Below are 26,688 nucleotides of genomic sequence, written 5' to 3'. Positions count from 1 at the left end.
GTTAATCACACATCCAACAGAAAACCTCTTAGCAGACTTCTCCTGAGAGAAACTCATGCACAGTAATAATACAGGGCCTATTAAAGTCCAGCTAATTGATAAGATGAAAACCAGTACTTCCCATTTCTACCACCACACTCATGACATCTCTCTGTAGTTTCACAACTGAAGTATTTGTTCTAGAAAAAGAGTTGTTTAGTCTTATGGGAGAAAACACTAAAAACAGTGCTGTCAATACCTTATAAAAGTAGGCACGTTTCCAAATGTGCCTTTGACGATTGGAGCACTGGCCCACTTTGCTAGAATTTACATAATCAAAACTACAATTTGATCTAGGTCTTTTCATTATTAAAATACACTGGGGGAAAAATGATATCTGACTTGAATTTAGCATGTACTGTATGAGCAACATAATAAGGACAAAAACAATAACCGATTAAAGAACAAAAATGGCTACACTGACCTATGAAACTGTCAGTCAACCAAACTTTATACCTTCCTCTCTACTCTTAGGGGAGAGTAAGAGAGTGAATCTGAATCTTAGTGCAACAGCTTACAACATCTGGACCCTTTGCAACAACATTTCTGGACTAATGGACTAAGACAATGCTGTGCATTTTGGGGCGTGTGTGTGTGCAGGTCTAAGTGCACGTGTGAGTGTGCATATGTTCACAACTTCAGGTTGTTCATGTGTAAATGCACCTCCCATTGGAAGATTAACTCTGACTCAACTAGCCTTTATTGACCTTTTTAGGAGATGAATAGCCTGGGGCTCCAATGGCTGAACATGAATCTGGAGGATAGACTCGAGAAGAGCACAGGAACATCTTGTTAATGTGTTGCAGATTCTGCAGCCTGACCTCCGCTCTACTCTTAGCCTGAGACATGCAGCCAATCTGGCAGACTGAAACCATGTGTCTGCTGCAGATATGTAGGCATAACTTTACTCTGGTAATGGCTCAGGAAACTTCAATCTGTCCAGTGAGACGCAGACCCAGGCTATCTCTGATAGGGGTTTGATGGGGCTAGGCCAGAGCCATGGTGGTATTAACAGGGTAAATAACATGGCACAGTGGATGAGGATCTGTGTGCAGTAGGTAGCAGAACCGACATGGAGAAGCCCACGCTCTTATAAATGCCTAATTCAGCACAATGATGCATAGGTCTACTTGACTGGCACTATGTGATTGATTTAGCCTACAGAGCCAAATTAGAGATACACATACTTACTGTAGTATCACTAAAACTTAACAGTCATACAGCTGTAAGTGAATCATGAAATACTTCCTTTGGGGAAATGGGAAATGAGAAATAGAATTGAGTGCACTTTAGAGGGCCATGTTACACTGTTACAGAGAGACATTTATGACTATGTGCTGCAGTAGAAGGAAAGCCTTCCCTATCCGTTAGTGGAATTAGGTCCGAGAATGCTGTCACAAGAAATAGAGATGCAGGGACAGGATATTAGCCATATCATCAAGTGCAATGATTATCGCTTGTCAAGATAAACTGTCTAGCTGTAGCCTACTGCAGAACAAGGACAATATAACAAACAATCTCCCATGTTGAGTTTGTCTACTTGTACAGGCATTTACTCTATAATGTATCTCTGCTTGATATCTGTACGTCTGAATACAAACACCACTACATCTCTCTGGCTTTCATTGACAAAATGTGTTTGTTAGTACTTTGGTTAGGCAAACACAATCAGTGTTCTACCCTGGACTGTAGGTGCCCCTGCTCACGGTCCCTAGGGGAGTTTCATATGCAAGACCTCCTCTCCCAGAGATGGCCATCACAGGGACAGTCTATGTGATATCGTAACTGTGCTGAGGCCATCTCCTCCATACAGCAAATGATAGAGATGGAAAAGAAGTTCAAGAAATGGTCAGACAGGCCACTTCCTGTAAAGGAATCTCTCAGGTTTTGACCTGCCATTTGAGTTCTGTTATACTCACAGACACCATTCAAACAGTTTTAGAAAATTTAGGGTGTTTTCTATCCATATGTAATAAGTATATGCATATTCTAGTTACTGGGTAGGAGTGGTAACCAGATTAAATCGGGTATGTTTTTTATCCAGCCGTGTCAATACTGCCCCCTATCCTAAACAGGCTAACGTGACACTTCCTACGTCGTCCATAGGCGCTCAGAGCCCGGGAAAAACCTGAATGTCGTCATCCCAGCCCCAGGCTGAAACACATTATCGCCTTTCTCAAGTGGCCGATCAAGGGACTCTGGGCTTAGGCGCGTGACCCGACCGCCCCCGCCTTTGTGATTTTTTCCTCTGTTTGCCGAAAAGGAGATTCCCTGTCGGAATATTATCGCTTTTCTACGAGAAAAATGGCGTAAAAATTGATTTTAAACAGCGGTTGACATGCTTCGAAGTACGGTAATGGAATATTTAGAATTGTTTTGTCACGAATTGCACCATGCACGCGACCCTTCTTTACCATTTCGGATAGTGTCTGGAACGCACGAACAAAACGCCGCTATTCGGATATAACGATGGATTATTTTGGACCAAACCAACATTTGTTATTGAAGTAGCAGTCCTGGGAGTGCATTCTGATGAAGACAACAAAAGCTAATCAAACTTTTATAATAGTAAATATGATTATGGTGAGTGCTAAACTTGCCGGGTGTCTAAATAGCTAGCCCGTGATGCCTGGGCTATGTACTTAGAATATTGCAAAATGTGCTTTCACCAAAAAGCTATTTTAAAATCGGACATATCGAGTGCATATTCGGAGGTCTGTATCTATAATTCTTAAAATAATTGTTATGCTTTTTGTGAACGTTTATCGTGAGTAATTTAGTAAAATGTTAGCGAATTCCCCGGAAGTTTGCGGGGGGTATGCTAGTTCTGAACGTCACATGCTAATGTAAAAAGCTGGTTTTTGATATAAATATGAACTTGATTGAACAAAACATGCATGTATTGTATAACATAATGTCCTAGGAGTGTCATCTGATGAAGATCATCAAAGGTTAGTGCTGCATTTAGCTGTGGTTTTGGTTTTTGTGACATTATATGCTAGCTTGAAAAATGGGTGTCTGATTATTTCTGGCTGGGTACTCTGCTGACATAATCTGTTTTGCTTTCGTTGTAAAGCCTTTTTGAAATCGGACAGTGTGGTTAGATAAAGTCTTGTCTTTAAAATGGTGTAAAATAGTCATATGTTTGAAAAATGGAATTTTTCGGATTTTCGAGGAGTTTGTATTTCGCGCCACGCCTTATCATTGGATATTGGAGTGGTGTTCCGCTAGCGGAACGTCTAGATGTATTAAGTGTGCCTTGAGTTCTAAATAAATCATACAGTGTCACCAGCAAAGCAACTCCACACCATCACACCTCCTCCTCCATGCTTCACGGTGGGAATCACACATACGGAGCTCATCCATTCACCTACTCCGCGTCTCACAAAGACACAGTGGTTGGAAACCAAAAATCGTAAATTTGGACTCATCAGACCAAAGGACAGATTTCCACCGGTCTAATGTCCATTGCTCGTATTTCTTGGCCCAAACAAGTCTCTTCTAACTCTGGCTCTTCCTTTCCTGTGGCGGTCCTCATGAGAGCCAGTTTCATTATAGCGCCTGATGGTTTTTGCGACTGCACTTGAAGAAACGTTCAAAGTTCTTGAAATGTTCCGGATTGACTGACCTTCATGTCTTAAAGTAATGATGGACTATTGTTTCTCTTTGCTTATTTGAGCAGTTCTTGCCATGATATGGACTTGGTCTTTTACCAAAAAGAGCTATCTTCTGTATACCTCCCCTACCTTGTCACAACACAACTGATTGGCTCAAACGCATTAAGAAGGAAAGAAATTCCACAAATGTACTTTTAACAAGGCACACCTGTCAATTGAAATGCATTCCAGGTGACTAGCTCATGAAGCTGGTTGAGAGAATGCCAAGAATGTGCAAAGCTATCACGTTTCAGGAGAAGAACCAGATGCAGACAGTGTCAAAGTAACAAAAGTTTATTACTAGAACAGGGGGCAGGAAAAACGACATGTCAAGGGCAGGCAGAGGTCAGTAATCCAGATCAGAGTCTATAAGGTACAGTTCAGCAGGCAGTCTCAGGGTCAGGGCAGTCAGAGGTCAATAATCCAGGGTGGTGTGACAAGGTACAGAACGGCAGACAGGCTCAGGGCAGGCAGAATGGTCAAAACCGGGAAAACAAGAAAAAGACAGGAGCAAGGGGAAAACCGCTGATACGCTTGACAAACAAAACTAACTGGCAACAGACAAACAGAGAACCCAGGTACAAATACACTGGGGATAATGGGGAAGATGGGCGACACTTGGAGGGGGGTGGAGACAAGCACAAAGACAGGTGAAACAGATCAGGGTGTGACAAATGCAAAGGGTAGCTACTTTGAAGAATCTTAAATATAAAATATATTTTGATTTGTTTAACACTTTTTTGGTTACTACATGATTCCATATGTGTTATTTCATAGTTTTGTAAAGTAAAACCCTTGAATGAGTAGGTGTGTCCAAACTTTTGACTGGTACTGTATGTCCGTTAGTATTGGTATGTTATGCAGATCACATGTACCATCCTCCTCCCTTACCTCTTCAATGAAAATCACATAGGCCTCTACATTATGGACAAGGTATGTGTATGAAAACCACAATCAAAAGTTTTTTCAATCACATTTACCATAAAAACCAAAGTATGAATACGGTTGTGTTCGTGTTTTGTTAATCATCTGTATAATTACTATTTTTTGGATTAGACATCATCCTCCCTTCTGCTTTTCCACAAAATCATAATAAACACTGCCAACAAGAATACATTCATGACATCTCTCTGTAGTTTCACAACAGAAGTATTTGTTCTAGAAAAAGAGCCGTTTAGTCTTATGGGAGAAAACACTAAAAACAGTGCTCTCAATACCTTATAAAAGCAGGCACGTTTCCAACTGTGCATTTGGCGATTGGAGCACTGGCCCACTTTGCTATACTTACATAATTGAAAATCCAATTTTAACTAGGTCTTTTCATTATTAAAATATTGTAACGTCTGCTTCCAACTCACACTCTCAAACACATAGATCCCCTGAACACAGCGCACTCTCCAGCTCACACTCTCAAACACATAGATCCCCTGAACGCAGCTCACTCTCCAGATCCCAATCACCTGAATTCTGATCACCTGTTCACACACCTGTATGTCATTTACACACACTATTTAGTTCAGTTCATTGCATCCCATCATTGTGAAGTATTGTTTGTTTTTGTCCATGGTCTAGTTGGAGAGCTGTTTAGTTCCATATTAGTCCTCCTGTGTATCATAGTTCTTGGCCAGCCTCACTAACAATTTTTTTTCCCCTCTTTCCTGCCTGTACTTTTGCCTATCAGATTTCCTGTCATCAACCTCTTGCCTGATCTTCCAGACTACGTTATTAGCCTTTATCCCTGCCTGTACTGTTACCTTTTTGGAGTCCCTGTGTATGACCTTCTGCCTGTCCCTGCCCCTGGACCCAGCTACCTGCCTCCTCCTGTGGTCCTTTACAATAAACACCTGCTGTGCCCTGCGCTTGTAACAAGCACTCTGTCTCCCCTCATACTCATTACAAATACACTGGGGAAAATGATATCTGACTTGATTTTGGCATGTATGAGCAACATAATAAGGTCATAAACAATAACCGATTAAAGAACAAAAATGGCTACACTGACTTATGAAACTGTCAGTCAACCAAACTTTATACCTTCCTCTCTACTCTTAGGGAAGAGGAAGGGAGTGAATCTGAATCTTAGCGTAGCAGCTTACAACATCTGGCAGGGAACCGATGTTCGGCCCTTTGCAACAACATTTCTGGACTAATGGACTAAGACAATGCTGTACATTTTGGGGCGTGTGTGTGTGCAGTTCTGAGTGCACGCGTGAGTGTGTGTTATGTTCACAACTTCAGGTTGTTCATGTGTAAATGTGACCACTCATGCATGTGTATATGAGTAAAGTCTCAGTCAGTAACTCAGCACCAGGTTGACACTTCAAATGTGGAGAATGGAGCTTGTGCCTGTCCTGTAAAAATAATCTTTCCAATCCAAGCTGACTTCAGTTTCTGTTGGACTCTTGGGATATCGTATCAAAGTTCGGTACCCCCACCCTGAGAGGGATGTAGATGTTAGGGTGAAAGGCAACGCTATGGCAACAATTACCAAGTAAGCTTTAAAGCACCTGACATTTTACAGCTTGTCACGCTAGTTACGGTATATGGGGCTTTAGGTTCAACTGCACCCCCAACTCTCAGCCCCAACTCTCAGCCCTAACCCTCAGCCTGAGGTAAGCCCCGGCTCTCAGCCTTCTAGGAGAAGCATGGTTGTCAGTTATGACATTCTAAAAGTAAAGCGAGGTAAAGAAGATAAATGAACAAGGGGACTGGGGGAGAGCCCCACGGTGTCTGAGCTGTGACAGACCTTCCTCTCACTACGAGGACCTATACTTTGTGTGACACAACTGCTTTCCATCAACCACAAGCATGAGCGCTTGACAATTATGGAAACAAATCCAGACCAAGTAGCAGAAGAAAACCTCTTAAATCACATGGCTTTGAATGTGGAGTTCTGATCTTTTCCTGGTTGTAGCTAATGAAGAGAAATGTATTTCAGATGTTTGTAGCTGTCACTTTAAGAAGAACACCGTTCCAGCTCTCATCACACCAAAATGGGTTTAATGATGTCATAGAGAAAGAATAATATTTCCTGTGTGGGGGAAGAAATTGAGGTTTGCGGGTTTGTTTTCTTTCCCTGCTTGAAAACACATTGTGGTTTTATTGAAATTACCTGTCAGTGGGGGTGTGCGGGCATATACCGTACAACGATACGACAGGCCCACTCAGTACGACCAGGCCTACTAAACAGTTTGCCCATGCTTCAAACACTGTGAATAAATGTTTTGATACTTATTATTTGGTGAGGTAAGCCATATTGAGTGGTTTGGATACAGGAAGAAACCTGTAAAACGTCACACTAATAACTGCTTCAACATATGAGGTGACCTTTCCATGTACAAGTAGAGCAGAGATTTATGCCTGTTGTGGCTCGGTCCATAAAAATAGTTTATTTTTCTGTTTGATCTACTGGCATCCCTGTTTACAAGTGGGGTCTGCCAGGTGAGAGCCTCCAGCTACTGATGTAAATGAGTAATGAACTCACTAAACTGAGACCAGCATGTGACTTCAGCTCTGGTGCTGAGTTTTGGAATGTGTTGTGATGGAGTAAACAGCATTCCAAAGCAAAACAGAGAGGGAAAAGGCCTCAAAAGACCCTCTGCACTCCTTCACCCCCTGAAGTAGTGCAGAGGTAGTGAAAGTTGATTGGGAGGTCAGTTAGGGTTAAATTCTATAGCCTACCTGGGTTTTATAACAACCTATTCCAATAACCCATTTTACGATGCAGCAGTGTTAGCGATATGTATGCCGATAACAATGGACAACATCATCGACCAAGATCATTTGGAGGATGAGGAGGAATCAGCAATCCCATAACTCTTCACTGCTCACTGGTCTCACCTGTTTTTTCACCACGGTCACCTCGATCTCCCTTCTCGCCCTTCAGTCCTCTGTCTCCTTTGTCACCTTGGAAACGAAAGACAGACAACAAAATATTGTGTTACGCTCAGTGGCAGAAATAAGGAGTAACACAGATTAATAAATAACATCATGTAAGTACAGAATGAAACTGAACACAAGTGATCCACTTGAAGAAGAACAGTTTTACGTGTATGTCCCTAGAGAACCTTCTAGCATGCTACTTCTCCTCTGAGCGGTGCCCTCTCCGTCTGTCATGGTTGACTCTGTCATTGTTGACTTTATGTGGGTGGGCAGAGATTAGGCCTAAAGATAGGCTATGGTTTGAGGTTTCCAAATTGCCTTACTGGAATACTTGGGAGACATGAGAGGGTCTTTTTGCACTTGGTTGGGGGAACATAAAGTAGCTCTAAAATAGCCCCCCTCACCCTGAGAAGAACACCAGATATACCAACCTCAGGTCTGATATTAAACATTATCCCTCAGCTCAATTTCCCTTTGGATACCTTATTATCTTGTTAACCTGAATTGAAGCCTCACAAACGAAATGTAATCACCTTGTTATTAGACATACAAATTATAGGACAACCCCCTTGTGGACTACAGTCTCTTCGGCTTTTGGTTTTCCTAGCCAGTGCAGCGGACTAGAAACAGTACAAATAGCAAATATGTTCAGGGTGTATGTTTCCCCAAAAATCAACATGAACCCATATGTCCTTGATTCTCTGTGATCTGACGTCCATTGTTGTGGGCCATTGTTTTGTTTGTTGCTTCGCTCGCAACATCTGAGGCAACTCAGCTGTCTGTGGATTGTATGCCAAATCTTGAAAGACAAAAAGGGGTCAGGGCAAAAGACAACATCAATTTAACGATTAAAGGATATAATTAACAAAATGACTGGGATTGAGAGGCTGAAAGCACAGTTGTCCTGCATCTCCTCTTTCAGAGTGAACGGAGAGAATCGTTATGGCATCTTTCTGGCTTGTCCGATGACGTCATATGCTTTACAGACATAGAAAAGCCTCACTACTTGAGGCCAGTTAATAGTCTTATAAATGCGATTGAAAGTAGATCCTCCTTGAAGACATTTGTGTCCTGAATGAGGGCATCTGATGTTGATCTGATGAGGATCGGAGTGTGGACATTCTGGAGCCTTGCAATTTCAACTGAAATTCTTGATTTCAGATGCCAGCACCATACATGCAATTTACTGTCTGGACTTGAGAGAGGCTGTAGAAAATGAAGTAATCATTCCATTTCAATCTTTAATTCCACTCAATAAAATCTTCAGATTTGTTGTATTTTAATGTGTAATACCAGAAGTATGTCCATGATAATAGAGGACACCATGCAATAAGGCAAAAAGGAACATTATTGTACTATTTAGTAGAATATTCATAAAAATAACAAACTAAAGATATGCCTTTGATTGAGTCCTACCGCTCAGTTCTGTGGGAACATTTCTCTGTAATTACAAGTCTAAAACCCCAAGGCGTGGTTATGAGCTGTTACTGTAATAAAGTAACATTACACAATGATTATAAAGTGACCATTATCCCACGTTTACTTCCTGAATTATCATATTTAAAATCACAGGAAAGGGACCAATTGCAGTGGCGCCCAAACCGAACCACCAAGTGTCGGGTAGTGCTCTGTACTGACCACATCCTCATCGTAGGTTGAGAAATTTTTGACACTCACTCTGGTTCAAACACCTACTGCAAACACCACTCTACCTCACAGAAAAACAGACATAATGAAACCGCCTGGCTATTCATAGGCCTGCTTTAACAAGCCCCAAAACACCTCTGCCTTTTCCACAAGGATCCTTTTGCAAGCATCACTGATATTTATCTAACCCTGTTAATTGCGTGTTGACGTCTCAGTGAGTCAGTCTAATAGAGCTAGGCCTGGGAGGCCAGGGCAGATAGACAGCACAGGGCATCCACATCCGATCTTAATGTTGTTGGCTCACAGAGGTTTGAGCCTCCAGCACCGGACAGTTCACCCAAACTAAACTGATCCAGAACAGCTGTTTGGTTAGCATGGAGAAATAGAATAGGCCCATTGTGGAGAGTCAAATCTATGACCAATACGATAAGGTGCTGTGTCTCGAATCATGTGTGTGAGAGGAGTATCTCTCACACATATCTTTCAAAACAAGTGCTGCTTTCCAACACACAAGGTGACAAAAGGGGAAATTACTTTCTAGAAGGCTTTGAGACATGGCTATAGACTCCTATGGTGTCGAGGCACCATAGGAGTCTACAGCCAGTTCTCAGGGCTAAGGTTGGACCAATTAAAGCCCGGACCTGGCTTTCCTCTATTAGTATGGTAAGAGCAAGACATACACTATATACACTACCGTTTAAAAAGTTTGGGGTCACTTAGAAATGTCTTTGTTTTTGAAAGAAAAGCACATTTTTTGTCCTTTAAAATAACATAAAATTGATCAGAAATACAGTGTAGACATTGTTAATGTTGTAAATGACTATTGTAGCTGGAAACGGCTGATTTTTTATGGAATATCTACGTAGTCGTAAAGAGGCCCAATATCAGCAACCATCACCCCTGTGTTCCAATGGCACGATGTGTTAGCTAATCCAGGGTTATAATTTTAAAAGGCTAATTGATCATTTGAGAAGTTTGAGAAACAGGCAGCGTCATTAAATAGTACCCGCAAAACACCAGTCTCAATGTCAACAGTGAAGAGGCGACTCGGGGATGCTGGCCTTCTAGGCAGAGTTGCAAAGAAAAAGCCATATCTCAGACTGGCCAATAAAAATAAAAGATTAAGATGGGCAAAAGAACACAGACACTGGACAGAGGAACTCTGCCTAGAAGGCCAGCATCCCGGAGTCGCCTCTACACTGTTGACGTTGAGACTGGTGTTTTGAGGGTACTATTTAATGAAGCTGCCAGTTGAGGACTTGTGATCCGTCTGTTTCTCAAACTAGACAATCTAATGTACTTGTCCTCTTGCTCAGTTGTGCACCGGGGCCTCCCACTCCTCTTTATATTCTGGTTAGAGCCAGTTTGCTCTGTTCTGTGAAGAGAGTAGTACACAGCGTTGTACAAGATCTTCAGTTTCTTGGCAATTTCTCACATGAAATTGCCTTCATATCTCAGAACAAGAATAGACTGACAAGTTTCAGTAGAAAGATCTTTGTTTCTGGTCATTTTGAGCCTGTAATCGAACCCACAAATGCTGATGCTCCAGATTTAAACAGTATAACAGTTTTCAGCTGTGCTAACATAATTGCAAAATGGTTTTCTAATGATCAATTTGCCTTTTAAAATGATAATCTTGGATTAGCTAACACAACGTGTCATTGGAACACAGGAGCGATGGTTGCAGATAATAGGCCTCTGTACGCCTATGTAGATATTCCATAAAAAATCAGCCGTTTCCAGCTACAATAGTCATTTACAACATTTACCATGCCTACACTGTATTTCTGATAATTTTTTTAATTTAATGGACAAAAATGTGCTTTTCTTTCAATAACAAGGACATTTCTAAGTGACCCCTGAAGAGCTCAGTGACTTTCAACGTGGCACCGTCATAGGATGCCACCTTTCATACAAGTCAGTTCGTAAAATTTCTGCCTTGCTAGAGCTGCCACGGTCAACTGTAAGTGCTGTTATTGTGAAGTGGAAATGTCTAGGAGCAACAACGGCTCAGCCGCAAAGTGATAGGCCACGCAAGCTCACAGAATGGGACCGCCGAGTGGTGAAGTGCGTAGCGTGGAAAATTCAAACTGAATTGGCTGAATGGAAGCAAGTCCCCCTAGCAATGTTCCAGCAAAGGTGTAGGCAACTCCATATTAATGACCAAGATTTTGAAATTATACATGTGTCCACATACTTTTGGTCATGAAGTGCATTTCTATCTTCAAGGTTTTAGGTTGGCTCAGCACATCAGCTGATAAGGTAGGTCTGCTATGGGTTAGGATGGAAAGGCAGAAGGCCTGCAGATATAGTTGTCAATGAGACACAACAAATCAGACGGAATTGACCCTGATCCTCCATCCATCTGCCTTGGATTACCTTCTCTGGAGCCTGAGCCGAAGAGAGAGCACTGTGGCACAATCGGTGAGAGCACCCCTTTAAGGTTCAAAGAGACAGGTAGGTACAGATGATAGTTTAACTAATGATTCTACAGCTGTCAGACAGGAATAATATCAGACATACCTTTGGGCCCTTCGGGTCCCATATCCCCTTTCTCTCCCTGTAGGCCGTCGGGGCCGCTCGGGCCTTTTAGTCCCCTTGGACCCTGGATGCCTTTTTCTCCTGTAAAACCTGCCGGGAAGATATAGATAAAGGCATTTTCCCAAGACTTTTCAAACAGGATATCTGGCATGCATTTCGAAGAATGAAAACAACCTATCTTATCGGGATATTTGAGTACAATGGGCCCATTGCATGCCATAATAACATTTTCCAATGTTCTCTTTCTTTATTCATCATTTCATTATGTCATGAAAGACTATCAAAGGGAATGCCCTAACTCCCTTTCCCAGGATGCTTTGTGCCCAGTTTGAGGGGCTGTTATTAGGTTGTTAGCAAATAGAGTGGATTTATGGGTTTGGAACCACCAGTAGTCCTGTTCACTAGGTATTGAAGATATTGTCACTGCATTGCTCACAAGGTAATGTACTGGAGTACCCAACTCTTTAATGAGTAGGAAAGAGGAACAACTGAGATTTTGAATGTGGTAGGAGGAGTGTTTTGGGTGGCTATAACAAATGTCCCATGTTCCTAAAGGGAGGCTTGCTTTCAGCATTCTTCTTGGAAATAAGTCTTTGAGGGTCTATGAGGGTTTACATAATTCACAATTGTGACCCGGGCCAATTACAGTAAGATAAGTTTAGAAAAAATTGGTTTAAAAAATGGTTGAAGAAAGTATTGTATGTTGAAAGCTAGAATAGGACAAATGACAGTACTGTACAGTGTACGAACCTCTCATCCCTGTGAGGCCTGCCATACCAGGTGACCCAAGTGGCCCAATATCGCCCTTCTCACCCTTTGGTCCTGGAGGCCCTGTTGAAAACAACGTAATTAAAGCATTAAGTTGATCACAAGATAATATAAACAGATTAATATACTGTAATATGAAAACAATATGATTATTGAAGTTGTGTAATCCCATAAATCACTGGTTTCCTTTTGGTATGTCATTCTTGTTTCACCACACCCTCTGACTAAAGCAGAGGAGCTTAAGGCAAAATCTGAGTCTCAAACATGGTTAAGGGACATCGTTCAATGGTTTGTTGTACTTGGAACCAGTTGACTGACTTCAGACTTGTTTGTAGAATTAGCTTGGCCTTGATGGAAAGCACATGTTACACAAGGTACACCACAATGGAACCACAATGGAATAGTTAGACATTTGTCTTGTTTGTCCAACTGACATGTTCCAAAGTAACCTTTCACATAATGGTGTGATCTGATCCTCACAGATGTAGGATCTTAATTTGAGACAGTTTGCTACAGCAGGAAGATAATGTGAATTATTATGTGGATTATAATGAATTTACATTTTTGTAGGGGTTGACATATTTTCCTTAAGGGAAAATCAAGTCTGACGTTTTAAAGTGGAAATTAAAAAACGTCAGAAGACTTTTTAAACCTCAAATACACGACAAGTTTTACATTTCCTGCATTGCAGGAAATTTCTCCTGCAACAGGGTGATCAAACTAAGATCCTACATCTGTCTATCCGAAGATAATGTCCTGGCCATGCTTTGAGCCACTTCCACATCCCCTGGCCTGGCCTGAAACTTTACTGGGAAAATCTTAATCTATCGGAGTGAAATAGTAACTAGTGAGAAGTCAGGTTGACTTGGAAGTCATATCACCCTGGGGGGCCTGAAGGAGAAAACACTGAATTGAATTGAGTGGTGACTGGTTTGTTTTAGTGGGATCAACGGTATCACTCATCACTTCTTATTTAGAGTCTTCTATTAATTAAATTGAGAATGTTTAACATATAATGGATCAACAAATCTGATTTGGCTGAGCAGAATCCATATGTTAGTAATGGGCTAATTGCATGTCAAGGGAAAATGTCTGCAATGCAATCAGTTTTGACACGTTTAATATCAAGCTGATAGATCGATTATTTAAAAACATTAGACTGCTTTAAAAAAAAAAGTTTAGGCTATTTTAGGAGACTGATATTGTTTTACACCAGGATGTCCATTTATCAAATTATCTAAAAGAACATTTTCCTTATTTTGTTTCACCATTTGTGAATAATGAAAACAGCGCTAGATCAATGTTATGTAATGAAAATTACATTTCCATGAGAATTAAGTCAATAGACACACTGCTCCTCCCAGCCTGAAGACACTTCACTAAAACAGCAAACAGGTCACTCCTGAGGCCATTACTGTTAATCAAGTGGCTGTGTGATGATTATAAATGTTTCCATGCTAACGCTCTCCTCAGACCAACACATCACAGTTTCTTAATCCACCTCTCAACTTTGCAAAAATGTGTGTTTTTGCAATATGTTTTTTTCCCTTCTCATTTGTCCACCGCTGCCAAATTGGAAGGTAGGCATGAAACATAAGCAAAAGGCATTGGGATGGAGGGAGGGAGAGGAGGCATCAGGCCAGAAACACCAAGTACCATGGCGAGGTGCAGCTTTCCTGGCTAAACCCACACTTAATGACAAACAAATGTGATGTGAGGGGGAACTAATGACAGGGCTGAGTTCCTTGGTTTTGGAGGCTTCTAAATGTAACCCACAATTGTTTCCAGCCTAGATAAACCACTGTCCCACCTACAAACAGTATACATCAGATACTGGTTTAAAGTCTTATTATGCAAAGATTAACATCACTCAACTCCTATCAACATGGAGGTGGACGTGCTAAGATGACATAAGGAAATGTTTAAAAATGGTCATACTATGGATAATTTAGCGATTTGATTCTGAATTTTAGGATGCCTTTAGGTATACATTTTTAATTTTTTATGTTTTCTTTTGATAAAATATTGAATTTGGCCATTGAATAGCAAATTCATAAACGGCAAAAAGGACAGTCAAAAAATGTATCATAAAAACAAGATTTGGAAGTGTCTGTCCTAAATCTAGGAGATACAGATTTAACCCCTTTTTTGGGGTAGGTACAAAACTACCATCATACTTCCGTTCGTTTTTTAAAAACTGGTACTGTGGGGGTCGTAGAGCAAGACGGAGAACACCATCATGTTTTTGACATCTTCCCCTTTCCATAGAGTGGCCATAATAGTTTGTAGGTCAAATCGTTCGGATGCTACAGACGTTTATGTGAGAAGACTGATTTTCGGGATGTGTCATGGTCTGAGAAACACTGCTCTAGCTCTGCCACCCTTTCACTGTGGAAGTGTGAGATATACAGTAACACATACTGTATCTCTAGCTTAAACTCACAGATTCTGCTGGGGATTTTTGTGTTATGTAACTTAGATTGATGCACCGGTGTGCCAATAGACTCTAGGGGGATAATAATGACATGAACTTCTAGCCAGTGATTACTGTTGGGGCCGTTATTACCTTCTAGGAAGGTGATGTTCTTGAGGATATTGGAGTGCTCCCAGTCCTTGAGCCTCAGGTCCTCTGTGATGGTGCTGAGGATCTCCACCTCGTTCTTCAGTGTCTCCTCCATTTGCACCTGTGTCTCCCTCATGTACCGTGTGTCCTGGCTCACGTTGCTGATCTGCACCTGCAGGTCCTGGATCTTCAGGTGATGGATGCTGATGTCACTCGTGAATGTGTGGTTGACCGCGTCCACCATCCAGCCCACCTCCTCGAGCCTCTCCTTGAGCTGGTCCACCTGATCCGCTGCGCTCTTCAGCAGTAGGTTGTGGTCGCGCAGCGAGACAGCGGCCTGGGCCAGCTGGTTGCTCAGCCCACTCACGTTCCTCTGGGACGATTGGTTCAGGGTAGAGACACGGTCCCCCAGCTGCTCCACTGCACTGTCTGTCGACTGGAACTGGCCCTGCAGATTCCTGATGTCCCTCTCCAGGCTGTGAAATGCCCGGCCCAGCTGCTGTAAGGACTCGCTGTGGTTCTGGAACAGGTTCTCCAGCTTCCAGATTTTCTCCAGAAGGTTTGCCTGAGAGGAGATGTCGCCCAGGGACTGCTGGAGCTCCCGGGAGCGGTCCCCCATACGGGTCATGTTCTCCATCAGTGCCTCCTGCTTCTCTGAGGACATCTGAGACCTGGACACTGAGGAGGACACATGGAGAGAGGAGAGAGAGGGGATTTTACGCTTACATAGAAAACGCTAAAGATGAACAATGCTTACTACAGTAAAAGTGTGAAAAAATTGGATCAATGTTATTTCCTGACATTTGCTGGTTGAACATACAATCTACATGATCTTCTAATCAGCAGGGTTTGAATGGGTGGAGTTTCGGCTTGCCTAAATAAGTTAATAGACCAATAACAAAGAGAGTTCCAAACCTATCTGCCAATTACAGCTAGTTTTCAGTTTTCAGGTGCCCTCCCCTTCCCATAAAAGCCATTGTGTTTCTTATTTTTTACCATTTTAATGGAAAACTATTACAGTAAGGATCTTAATTGTTACACAGAAATGATTTGACATTGATATAAAAACAGCTGCATTGGGCCTTTAAAGTTTAGGTTCTGTTGGAGGGAAGTTTCTTGGTAACAGTGCAATCAGCCAGATAGATACAGTATGTTGAAACCAAATCCTCTCAGCTCTGCAATGACAACATCCTCTCTTATACTTTCAATGTAATGTAATGTTGCTCAATGAGAGAAAAAGAGAATGTTGGAAAAATGGATGGAAATGGCTAATTCCCAGCACAGATGCTCAGAACATCTCTCATCCCTGTCCACAGCTATTATAACATTGTTGCCTATGTGTGTGTTGTGGGCCAGAACTAAATGAATTATTTCAATACGAAGGACATGTTGCCTACATGGCTGCACAAAAGGGACTTTATATTCCTTCTCATTTTATGTTGAGCACATTTCCAAAATGATAGTCTATCGTACAGTATGTTATTTCCACACGAAGATAAGCCTAATTGTTATTCATCAGGAATTCACTGACTTCGGTTCTAATGTGGCAAAAACCACAAAACCAAAACAGATGGATTTGTTTCCCAGCAGGATAAATTAAGAGGAGAAAGATGTGGGTTCCTTAACTAGACTCAGATGAATATAGAGTAGGTGAAGGTCTGCACTCATTTAGCATTCAATCACTCATCCTTGGTGACACCGAAGTCTCTGGTAACACATTGAGGCTCTTGGCGTGACCTGCTCTACCGAAGGCCAGTTGCAAGAACTCACACAAGAAAACAGACATTCCTTGAAATGCTCCAAAATGCACAAAGACTCCTATTTTTCTATTGCTCCTATTCAGGTATTTCAGTTCCAAGAATCTGGGAGCCCAATTAAGTTTCAAGCAATGCTCTGGAGGAGATCTAATGTATACATTTCAACATCGGAAACAGCCAGCAGGTGAGGTCAACAACCCCAATCCTCCACTAGACTACCTACCATGAGGACTGCGGAATCTGTAAAAGATATGGAGAGTCAATGTGTAAAACATCCCCTGTGAGAGTGTGGTGGCCGACCTGTTATTCCCAGAGTCCTCACTGTTCTGGTGCATCATGGAGTTTTACAGGATCTTACCGTGCAACACCATCTCTAGGACCAGGTGCTAGTCAGCTGTTTACTCTCAAACTAGTTTAAAAAAAAACAGGAGTCTGAAACATACAGGCCACGCTGCTCTCCTTTTCCTGTTTTTGGATTTCAAATCCCCACACCCATGTTCCTGTTTATCCACTGTTGCCTCTTAACAAGCCTCTTCAAAAAAATAGTAGCCTCATACATGTTCTGTGTCCCAGGAGTTCAGTATGCAGGGGACTTTTGACCTCGTGGAAGTGTGTTATTGTCAGTAAGAACTGACATCCTCTTGTAAAATAATAACATTAATACCTCAATAAACAACCATATGTTTTTTTCAGCTACACACCTCCTCTACCAGTGGATGTACTGTAAATATAAAACCAAAACATACCCACCATAGCTCGTTATGGGTTCTATAACCAAATGACCTGGAACTAACAATAACATAACCACTATGATTGGACAGATAAAGTTGACTGGTCCCTGGAGGACCATGAGTCTGGGCGACTAGGGCTTCAACTCCTGAGGAGGGTTAGTAGAGGGAGAAGGGGGTACTTGCATTGCTAACTATCCATGGACAACCTGCTTTAAGCATGGTCCTCATTCCTGTCTCTGAGAAAAGTCCAAACAATATACAGGTTTTCGAAAAGGAGTAGTGGCAGTTTGACAGTTTGCCAGGCTCATAGCACCTGTGTGCGCTCAGAGGCTCAAATGACCAAAGGGGGCTGAGGTTGGGGCCCCACACCCAGAGCTGGTCTGGAACCGACCTAATGGACTACACATACCAAGTGTGAGGAAGGCGATCGCCACAGCCTGCTGTGACTCATTTGTCCTGGAACAGAGCGAATGCAGCCTCAAACTGAGCGGCTTGGCCGACTAGTCTCTCTATCTAGCTCTCAGAGGATCACTGAATCTCTCCCTGAATGGGCCTTAGTTGAAGGGATAGATTACAACAGTGTCTAAAACTCTAAATATGTTATGTCACAATATTCTAACAGTACTGTCTGATGTGGCTCATGTCTCTCTTTTTGGCCTTGGGTGTTCGGGTGAAAATCAAAAGTTAAACAAAACGTGTCACTGATATTCGGTATTTTAAGAGTTAAAATATGTCAAACATCCAATTTAGAGAGTGTGCCAGTTAATGTTAGACCGCACTCTATCAACAATACATCAAGATCATAACACACTTATCTAAAGTTCAAGTCAGACGTTCAAGTTAGACAAGTTAAGCTATATCCTACAAGATCTTGTTCACAAGGACGAGTGATACATTGCTTCATTGTGTTATCAAATCAAATCCCATTTTATTTGTCGTGTACACATATTTAGCAGATGTTATTGTGGGTGTAGAGAAATGCTTATGTTCCTAGCTCCAACAGTGCGGTAATACCTAACAATACACTCAAATCCCCAAAAATGTTAAGAAAATAAGAAATATAGAAATATTAGAATGAGCAATGTCAGAGTCCAGAATATAAATATATATATACAGTATATGATGTTGTGTATAGACATTATGGACAGTATATGAATAGAAAAGGTGTGTTCAGCAGTAGTTATATAGGATGAGCCTTGACTAGAAAACAGTATATACATATGAAGTGGGTAAACAGCATGTAAACACTATTATAGTGACCAGTGTTCAATGACTATGTACATACTGTTGGGCAGCAGTGTCTAAGGTGTAGTTTGAGTACCGACTGGTAGTGTGATGTTGAGTTCTGTGTCACTGGACAACTGCTTACATTCCTGCTGCTGGAATCTTCTCATGGATTAAGTACATTTCATTGAACCATTAAACTGCCAATATTATAATTTGCAATGCATTCCTCTACTGTCTCTGTCAATCAGCCTTTTATAAGAAATACCCTGAGGACGTGTGATATTCATTCATAGTGGGATCTTTCTCAGTGGGTACCACATACAGACATGCATGACAACCATTACAAAATACACTGAGTATACAAAACATTAAGAACACCTGCTCTTTCCATGACATAGACTGATCAGGTGAATCCAGATAAAAACTATGATCCCTTATTGATGTGACTTGTTAAATCTACTTCAATCGATGTAGATGAATGGGTGGAGACGATTGAGACATGGATTGTGTGTGTGTGCCGTCAGAGGGTGAATGGGCAAGACAAAGGATTAAAGTGCCTTTGAATGGGGTATGGTAGTAGGTGCACTGGTTTGTGCCAAGAACTGCAACATTGCTGGGTTTTTCACGCTCAACAGTTTCCCGTGTGTATCAAGAATTGGCCACCACCCAAGGACATCCAGCCAACTTGACACAACTGTGGGAAGCATTGGAGTCAACATGGGCCAGCATCCCTGTGGAACGCTTTCGACACCTTGTAGAGTCTATCCCCGACAAACTGAAGCTGTGTTCCTAATGTTTGGTATACTCAGTGTACAAGTAGTAATGCAGTCAAGGAGGTTTTTCTCATCTCTATCTGAACGTGCCTAGTGGAAGGACGCAAATATATGAAGGTATCCATCACAGAATATATAATTTAATAAGTTAAAGGGAACCTTAACCTATGACCAGGTCAAATATCTCCATCATATTACAGCATGAATCTAACACTTCAAAATATACAGCCTACAGTTCAATGTGAATATAAGGTAAACACATGGCTTCTACAAGTTTGAAACGTTCCACAGGAATGTTGGTCCATGCATACAAGATGGCATCAGCCTGTACCGTTGACACCAGGAAGGATGGGTCAATGGACTCATGTTGCTTACACCAAAACCTGACTCTGCCATCAGCATGACACAACAGGAACTGGGATTTGTCAGACCAGGCAATGTTTTTCCACTCATTCCACACCAGTGTTGGTGATCACGTGCCCACTGTGCCCACTGGAGCGGCTCCTTCTTGTTTTTAGCTGATAGAAGTGGAACCCAATAGCCCAACCGTGACAAGGATCAACGAGGTGTGCGTTTCGAGATGTCGTTCTGCACACCACAGTTGTACTGCGTAATTTTTTGTCTGTTTGTGGCCCGTTTGTTAGCTTGCACGATTCTTGCCCTTCTCCTTCGACCTCTCTCATCAACAAGCTGTTTTAGCCCACAGGACTGCCGCTGACTAGATTGTTTTGGTTTGTTTCCCCATTCTCGATAAACCCTAGACACTGTCATGCGTGAAAAGCCCAGGAGGGCAGGTGTTTCTGAGTACCTGGATCCGGCGTGCCTGGCACCACGATCATACCACACTCAAAGTTGCTTAGGTCACTCGTTTTGCCCAGTCTAACGTTCAATTAAACAGTAACTGAATGCCTTGATGCCTCTCTGCCTGCTTTATATAGCAAGCCATGGCCACGTGACTCAATGTCTGTAGGAGTTAACCATTTTCATAAACGGACGGTGTACCTAATAAGCTGGCCGGTGAGTCTATGTTCCACTGTACATCCATATGTAGAGTCTTTATCAATAAACATTCAATTACCCACATCAAAGCAACCCCACCAGCTGTTTCTCGGTCTTATCTGTTACCATTCTCCTCCTCTGACCCAAGGTCAAGGGCCCTTCAGAAGAAGGGTTAGGGCTTAGAGGCATGCATTTAAGTGAATCACCCTGATAGAGAAAGACACTGTGCAGGGCAGGACAGGGCAGGTGCTGACAGTGTTCATGCTCCAGACAGACAGACAAACAGTGCATCTGGACAGAGCAGGTTAACCTGAATCTAGGGAAGTTTAAAGGCCCATCTATCAGCCCTGACAGTTATGGCTCCCTGTCCTCACATTTATCTGTTATGTCTCTGACTGGTTCTGGGTTCTGCATAGGCTCTGTCATTAACAAAACAAATTATATATCACATTCAGATAGATTCAACATAATTTATCCTATATGAGTCATTTACTGAAAGAACTGGAATATGAGTATACTTCTGACAGTGTCTAGCTACCAATAAGCTGATTTACAGATGATCTTGCACCTGATTAAATCATTACAAATTCTTTCTCCATCATCGCTCATTGCATATGAGAAAGTTTTCTCTCCCAGTGACAGACAACGATGGAGCTTAGTTACAATCTCATGCACAGGTCTGGGTGTTTTAGACATCACTAAAGGGCTCTCTGGGGAGAATCAACAACCTCGTCCACCCAGCAATGCTCTGGAGCTCTGGTCTGGCCATGTCTTGGCAGGGACACAATAGGCCTACAACAGCGCTCTTGTTTTCTGAGGAGGACACAGTGTCACAGAATGTTTGAGTAGACACCAGGCCAGAGCCCAGTAGAAACCTGTACCACTACGTTAGCACCCAGGCCTGCACTCCCATGCTGGATCCATGGTGGCACACCCAGCCCTAGGGCTCAGCCAGCACCCACCCCATAATAGGACCATTGTCTCTGGGAGAGGAGGCCAGAGAGACGTCCATCCTAGATCCTGCTCAGACCAGCTCGGCTCTTTCATCCACAGTGTCACAGACTGGCCAAGAAGCAGCCCACTCTCAAATCAAAGGGATCTCAGATTGTTAAAGGGCTTTGAGAGAAAACATACTGATACAACCAGGCTCTTACAGTTGAACAACTTAATGTGAGCCATGGGACGCACAAACTGACATGACATTTACAGGGTGGCTCGCTGGGCTGGCTCCATCTGCGTCCACTTCACAGTGCCACTGTCAAGAAGATGCACGGAGAGGACTATTAGAGCCGCATTCCTCCGAGAGCCAATTTTGAAAGCAGTGAGTCAGTGGCATCATTTCGTTCTGGGAATGCGTGTCAGGGCCTCGTCAGTGTTGCTGAGTGCTCCTCTCGGCGCTGAGACAAGAGAGCAGCACTGAGCGCTGTCACAGGGTGCCAAGTCACTCTTTTTTTTAGCACATCAGAGTGTGTAGGCTGTGACATGACTGTCATCTGGAACACATTTCAGTTTGTGTTCTGCTCTCGGAGTCACGCGCACATTAAACAGGGCATTAACTTGTACTCAGGCTGCAGTAAAAGTGGTGGGGAGGTCAGGAAAAAGAGTCTCATCGGATTTACTCTGTATACTGCACAGTGCATGTACAGACCTGACCCTGTAGCCATAGATGCTAAGCTGGCTGTCTAGGCCTCTCAGGGTTTTCAATAAGGTTATTAAAAGGGCCTGCTGAATTTGCTGAGGTGGCCATGGAAATGTATACAAGCGTAATTTATTTTGGACTGTCTTTCCCCAACAAACAACGATATTGGACGCCTGAGTCAAGATGAATATCCCACTGGTGTCACATCTTCTCCTGCTCCTCCCCTCCCGCGTACGACGTTGCCAGAATACTAACCACCCGTCCTGGGATTCATCATTACGCACACCTGGCACTCATCATTATGCGCACCTGTTAATCATTATGATTCACACCTGGACTTCATTACTGTCACGTCCTGACCAGTAAAGAGGTTATTTTGTTATTATAGTATGGTCAGGGCGTGGCAGGGGGGTGTTTGTTTTGGGTGTTTGGGGATTTTGGGTTTGATCTATGTTATCTATTTCTATGTTTTCCTTTCTAGTTCTTCTATTTCTATGTTGTGTATGTTTGGGTTGATCTCTAATTGGAGGCAGCTGATCCTCGTTGCCTCTGATTAGAGATCATATTTAAGTAGGGGTTTTTCTTCATGGGTTTTGTGGGTAGTTGATTCCTGTTTAGACTATGCACCTTACGGGACTGTTTCGTCGTTTGTTTTGTGTAAGTGTTTTGGTTTCCTTCAATAAAAGAAGATGTTCACTATACCCGCTACAGTTTGGTCCACTACCTATAATGATGCATGTGACAATTACCTTCATCATTACCTCCCCTTTATGTCACTCCCTTAAGTTTTCTCACCAGTTGGTATTGTTCTTGTGTACCGACGTGTAGCCTTATGTAATTTGCTCGTTACTGGTTTTGTTTTATTAAATGTTTCACCTGCACTTGCTTCCCGACTCTCAGTTCCGTTATTACAACTGGAGAGATCCTTTTTGGGTCAACCGTTATCATATTGACGTTTGACTAAGCGTTCCTGTTGAAATTACCAACCTCTCCCAGGACAAAAATCCTTCGTCCAACTTTAATATCTAACAATAAACCTTCTCTAATCGCAGTGTTCGATGCCATTAAACCCTTCCCCACCCTGGAGCTTTAATTAATGATAAAAGTTCCTCTGTGTGCCCAAGTGCTCTTCAGAGTCTAAAAACATGGCCCATGCTTGGTTTACATTGGCCTTCACCAACTATGCTAAAAGCCAGTGTGTCACTTGAATGTTGACTCTGATACTGTCTACTAGCTATTTGTTATATCCACCAGCCAAATTGATGTGCATTTGAGCTGTTTGTGGGGGAGGATGAGTGAGCAGATCAAAAACAGCTGCCTGTGCTTCCAGTATGCCATCTATCCCCACGGTGTGAGTTCTGTTTGTGGTGGATACACATCAAGTAGTTCCATGTTGTGATGGCAACCTCCGAATGTAATACCCCAAACAGAGAGTCAGGTACTCCAGTGGACGTCTGCTACGAAGGGAGAAATCTCATCTGTGCACACTACTGAACTGTCCGAGCAACTAGAGCCGTTTGAGAACTATAGAGAGACCTTGACATTTTCCAGGTGGAATAATACAATTATGGGAGGTTAAATCTGTTTTGTTTCACATCGGTGAAAGCCATTATTCATACTGTCTGGACAAGACAAAGGCTCGACTTAGTCCTGTTCCTGGAACAACCTTTCTTACCCGTAAGCCTATGGGATTGAATGCGTAATTGAGGAGTGTAGGTTCGTTTGGACGGTATGTGCGCTAAACTGCTGTGGATTACATAGATCAGTCAGTGTCCCAGACAGGGAGTTACCAACTCTATCTGGACAATGTGATCCAGGAGTGGCTATGAAGGGACTGTCTGCTGGACAATGAGAAGGTCATACCTGACCAGCAGGCTGTAGCTAGCTCGGGATGTGTGGAATGGAATTTCAACCGGCTATCTGAAACCTAGCTGCTGGAATATAGAACCCAGGCTTTTGTTTGATTCTGCATCACTTTCTCTGGTGTGAGAGGGATCAAAGCCAAGTCCTGCTGAAAGGGGGGTTGGCTGGTTGAAGGAATGCATTCTGGGACCACAGGGGGAGCTTTTCCCTGAAGCCCCTGAGGTAGAAAGCACCTGTTCTCGCTCTCTCCCGAGGGCTTTCACTATGGAAATTGAAAATGTCTTGTGCCTAAGGAAACTTAAATTAGAGTATTCTCTCTCAATTCATCTGAGCTTATCTCTGCATCTATTCATTACTACTTCTGACATTCAGGGAGGGAGGGCATTATCTACATCATTGCCTGTAGGTTTGTCAACACTACAGTTTTATGAGATACTGTGCCTTGAAGAAGCATTGAGGCAAACAACTTTGAACCACTAGTAAACCAAGTAATGAGGCAGATGAAATTTCCCTCTTCGAACTATTGTTTCCCTAGACTAAACACTATTTTTATAAGAATGCCACAAAACAACTTTTACAGCCACAATAGAAGGTAATGATGTTGATCTCAGAGGTTTACTGTAGAGTCAACACAAACAGATATCAAGTTCATGAAACTACTATTTATAACCTAGGGCTTGGACATGAGACAAACAATCCCTTCGGTTTTTGCTCTCCAATCGTTTGTTTAATTTGTCTTTGCCATCTAATCAACTCCCCATACACTGTTTGAAAGTAACAACTATGCAAACCCCTGATGGCAGCCATCATGCATTGTGTGTTTTCCCAGCAGTATAATCACTGAGGCTGGAAACCCTATGGCGGCCAAGACACAAACACAGCCCAGCATGAGGCCTCGGAATCTCTTGTGCTTAATTACCTCTTTGTAAAACAGAGAAACATTTAGAGGTTTAATTTTGTACCCTGCTGCGACCTTTGAGTGTGAAATACATTTATAGTCCTCTCCTGCAGACTTCTAGAATCACTGTAGTCATTTGTGAAAAGTTGTATCAATGACACTGCTGGTTTATTGGACGGGCAGAGCTTTGTTTTCCCGGTGTTATTTTTCTAAAACTTGTCTGTTGTGAACTACTTGAGGTCCTTGAAAGTGGAATAGTTTATATCCTATTAACCTCTTGACATGAAGGGGATTTGTCCCGCTCGGTTAGGAGGGACCACGGACCGCCAACGAAAAACTAAGATTCAAATCAACAATTCCCAACATAACTTTTTAATGAAAAGATATTATTAACATCCAGTCCAGATATGGTGTCAGAGCTAATCAGCCCTTTCGTCACTAACCCCTGACTATTTTTAATAGAACAGCTGACAAAGCTCTCTGCGTGGAATGAACTCAGCACATGGGGACAACTCATTATAACAGTCAGGAAATGCAAAGTGCACAGTCCAGCAACGGGCCAGACCAATTATGGCTACAATGTTAATTGACACGCTGTTTAGCTCTCTGTCTGAATGGGCATGTTTTTAGCATTCATGACTTCTTAGTAAGCCTATAGGGAGCAGGACTTATCCAACGGGAACCCAAGGGTTCATCCTTGTCTGTAATGAGTTCGGCACAAAGGAGCCTGAACGTCAGCTCAGAAGTTCATTAGAGGGGCTTTTCCAAAGAAGAATGGACGGAAACTGGGGCAAAAAGGGGCACTTGGAAACTAGAGAGGGTTCCAGCCAGGGCTTTAACTCTGTTGCCAAGCTACACGTGTTTGCGGAAAATCTTTGTCTTCTTCAGAATGCTTATGAAGCCCATATAAAAGTTCACTTCTCACTAATATCAAGCGTAAACACATAAAAATAAGAAATAACTTGCAAATGTGCACGGAAACCCAATAGTTTCTCAGAGTTGGGAGTGGCAGTTCTATTGATGTTCTCTTTCAGCTATGAGAAGAAAGTTATTCTATGGATGAACTGGGCATGACATGTGTTATAGATTCATGCTTTTTATCTTGTATCATGTTATATGAAATATGTAAATATGGTCATAAATAACTTCAGACATCGTAAAAAACTTGTCTGTGGTTATGCTAAGCTCAACTTCTCATTATTTTCCCAAAAACTCAGACTGGATTTGAATGTCTCCTGCCTCGCCCAAGTCCTATACTTCTAATAATTTGGCTGAGTAGTGCCTTTCTAGTTGGTCACAGATAATGAAAACGCCACAAGGTTGGCATCAGACCACAGACCTTCCTTTAATCTGTCAGTTTGTGGTTATGTTGGCCAGCAGTGTGGTTGAGAGTAAGCAGAGAGGTTTGAGACTAAGCTTTACTGCTTTACACAAACTGGGCCAAGAAAGCCCCAGTGCCAAGACCAGATCATATCCTACAAACATCATACCGAAGACAAGGAAGATGGTTTCATTGGTCCAAATTGACTTCGGCAAGGCAGGAGAAGTTCAATAGTGGACGGGTCTTTACAATCATATGACTTCACAATCACATATAAAACGAATGAAAAATTAAACCCTAGAAAGATTTTGCACCATAGAGTTGGGTGTGGTAGTGCTATTGATGTTCTCTTTGAGCTATGAGGAGCGGCTCAATTGACCATCC

General features: G+C 42.4%; 1 protein-coding gene across 2 annotated transcripts in view; it reads right to left on the bottom strand.

The window, feature by feature from the left end:
• The window catches only part of LOC106607810 (scavenger receptor class A member 5), a 47,661-nt gene that overhangs the window by 9,246 nt on the left and 11,727 nt on the right, over nucleotides 1–26,688 (bottom strand). For both annotated transcript variants that reach the window (XM_014205178.3, XM_014205177.3), the window contains exons 4-7: nucleotides 15,100–15,774; nucleotides 12,516–12,596; nucleotides 11,748–11,855; nucleotides 7,536–7,601 (exon numbers count right to left, since the gene is read on the bottom strand). In XM_014205178.3, coding sequence (XP_014060653.1) covers nucleotides 7,536–7,601; nucleotides 11,748–11,855; nucleotides 12,516–12,596; nucleotides 15,100–15,774 — 930 coding nt within the window. The remainder of the gene's footprint in view (nucleotides 1–7,535; nucleotides 7,602–11,747; nucleotides 11,856–12,515; nucleotides 12,597–15,099; nucleotides 15,775–26,688) is intronic.

This window comes from Salmo salar, chromosome 06 (assembly GCF_965601325.2).
Source record: "Salmo salar chromosome 06, fSalSal1, whole genome shotgun sequence".
In the NCBI taxonomy this organism is placed as follows: domain Eukaryota; kingdom Metazoa; phylum Chordata; class Actinopteri; order Salmoniformes; family Salmonidae; genus Salmo; species Salmo salar.
Note: the sequence above shows the minus strand (reverse complement) of the source record. Positions and strands in the feature narration are given on the sequence as shown.